We start from the raw sequence: 1,871 nt of genomic DNA, 5'->3' as shown, positions 1-1,871 counted from the left end.
CAGCAGTTGCAGACCCCTCGCCAAACTCAGCATAATGCATAAGGCAAACGCTTTCACAATGTGATTGACAGTGCCATCTTGTTACACTGATGACATGGGGCATTATATCCAGGAACCGATCATCGAGATAAAAAGGCACAAGGCACACTCACCATCAGTACGTCGTATTGGAAAGTAATGTGATTTAATTTGAAACTATGGAATTACTTGAGTTTATACTGTGGCACTGATACTAGTTTTTTTGGATATGTTCTATTTAGAAAGCCAATAAGAGGCCGCAAAAATCCACTACAACACATTCGACAATTGACAATTGTTGCTGGTCAAAACCCTGCATGTGTGCATGTGTGTTACAGTGTGATTCAACAATACTTTATTTAAACATAAATGTGATTAAAAGCAAATCAACCAATTTCATCGCCAGATTTTCACTTCACAATCAAAGTACCACACTTCATATATAATTCTTTTTTATCAGACCCCAAATTTAAATAGTAAGAGTCTGCATAGCTGAAAATTTCTCACACCTAAATCGATTAACAGTATTCAAGTACTTAGGTTAAGATTACCCAAAATGTTAATTGAGCAACCAGTCAGACAATGACGTTCTGCAAATGAAATCTTGCCCAGCCGCTGACAACCAACTCACCTTGTCCAAACTAATCAAGGATGACACTTTCTGGGCTATAGTCTCTTGACGTTTCTTTCTACGCCCTGTCATATTGAAAGTCTGCTGTCTTCAATTTTCACATCCACATCACTGGAATAATGAGTGGTAATATTTCATTAGCACTCGAACGTGGAGCAAATTGAGATGGTTGGGTGTAAAGTTCGATCATGACTGTGGCATTGCTACCATAAACAACCCACTCGGGAAGGTAAACAATAACTAATCAGCAATAAATATCGGTATAAAAATACAAAACAAAAAACTCACAAAATGATGTTAACAACTATGTTTATTAGTTTAGTATTACCATTCACTTGCTTGATAAATGGAAATGTAATTCAGAAGTTAGGAATCAATTTGCGTAAACTTAGCACATTGTAAGATGAGACAATTAAGAAAATATTTATCAGACAGTAAGTTAGCTGAAGTTAAAAGTAAATTAAATCCAAACAAATCAGTACATTAATGACATTCTAAACTCTGCCTGGTTGGCATGAAATACTCTACAGTATTAATTTCAACACCAGTGATGGTGAACTATGCATGCTAACTCTCAGGCCACAACTGAGTTAGGTGGTGCCTACAATTCCACATAATCCCAGAAGACCCTGAGCGAAAGATAAAAGCAGCAAATGATTTCCAAACAGTTCACAGGAGCCGCATAACCTCAACTCATGATTCATATTGTATTATATGTCATTCGAGAGCACTCGTTTACGGCGGGAGGCAGCACAGAAACAAAATTTGCACTTCCCAACTTGCTGTAGACTAGAGGCCTCACCCCCAAAACCCTCCTGAACGTCCTACACTTGAAATCGCCGACTCGGCAGTTGCAGCTTGACGCATAGAGATGCACCCACAAATTCCAGAGTCAAGATTTATCCACACACGTAACCAAACAGCCCACAGACATGATCGAACAGCACACACGAACGCATCTCCAAGACACTTTCGACACGCGCACTCGTCGCACGCACGCACGCACTTAGCGCAAACAGAGCTCGGGTCCGGGGAATTTGAAACGGGACGGACGCTGTGCAACAACTTGGTTGCAGCTGCAGCGGCTCCCAGCCCAGCAGTCACTGGAGGAGGCAGGCGGGGGCACACCCCTAACCTAAAAATACGCGTCGGGTGTCGGAGGTGTCGGGTCCGGTCGGGGGTCGGGGTGCGGCGGGCGCGACTTGCGACGGGTCGCGGGGGG

General features: G+C 42.5%; 1 protein-coding gene across 11 annotated transcripts in view; it reads right to left on the bottom strand.

Annotated features, from left to right (window-relative positions):
- Nucleotides 1-1,871, bottom strand: part of LOC113214148 (disks large 1 tumor suppressor protein) — a 24,686-nt gene that overhangs the window by 17,839 nt on the left and 4,976 nt on the right. For 8 of the 11 annotated variants that reach the window (XM_026433431.2, XM_026433432.2, XM_026433433.2 and 5 more), the window contains exons 1-2: nucleotides 1,656-1,865; nucleotides 650-760 (exon numbers count right to left, since the gene is read on the bottom strand). In XM_026433431.2, coding sequence (XP_026289216.1) covers nucleotides 650-721 — 72 coding nt within the window. In that variant the 5' untranslated portion in view covers nucleotides 722-760; nucleotides 1,656-1,865. Of the gene's footprint in view, nucleotides 1-649; nucleotides 761-1,451; nucleotides 1,622-1,655; nucleotides 1,866-1,871 lie in introns of those variants that run through there. The other 3 variants (XM_052266299.1, XM_026433430.2, XM_026433429.2) reach the window with 3 other exon arrangements.

The sequence above is a fragment of the Frankliniella occidentalis genome, unplaced genomic scaffold (genome assembly GCF_000697945.3).
Source record: "Frankliniella occidentalis isolate FOCC.00 unplaced genomic scaffold, Focc_3.1 Scaffold37, whole genome shotgun sequence".
Lineage (NCBI taxonomy): Eukaryota > Metazoa > Arthropoda > Insecta > Thysanoptera > Thripidae > Frankliniella > Frankliniella occidentalis.
Note: the sequence above shows the minus strand (reverse complement) of the source record. Positions and strands in the feature narration are given on the sequence as shown.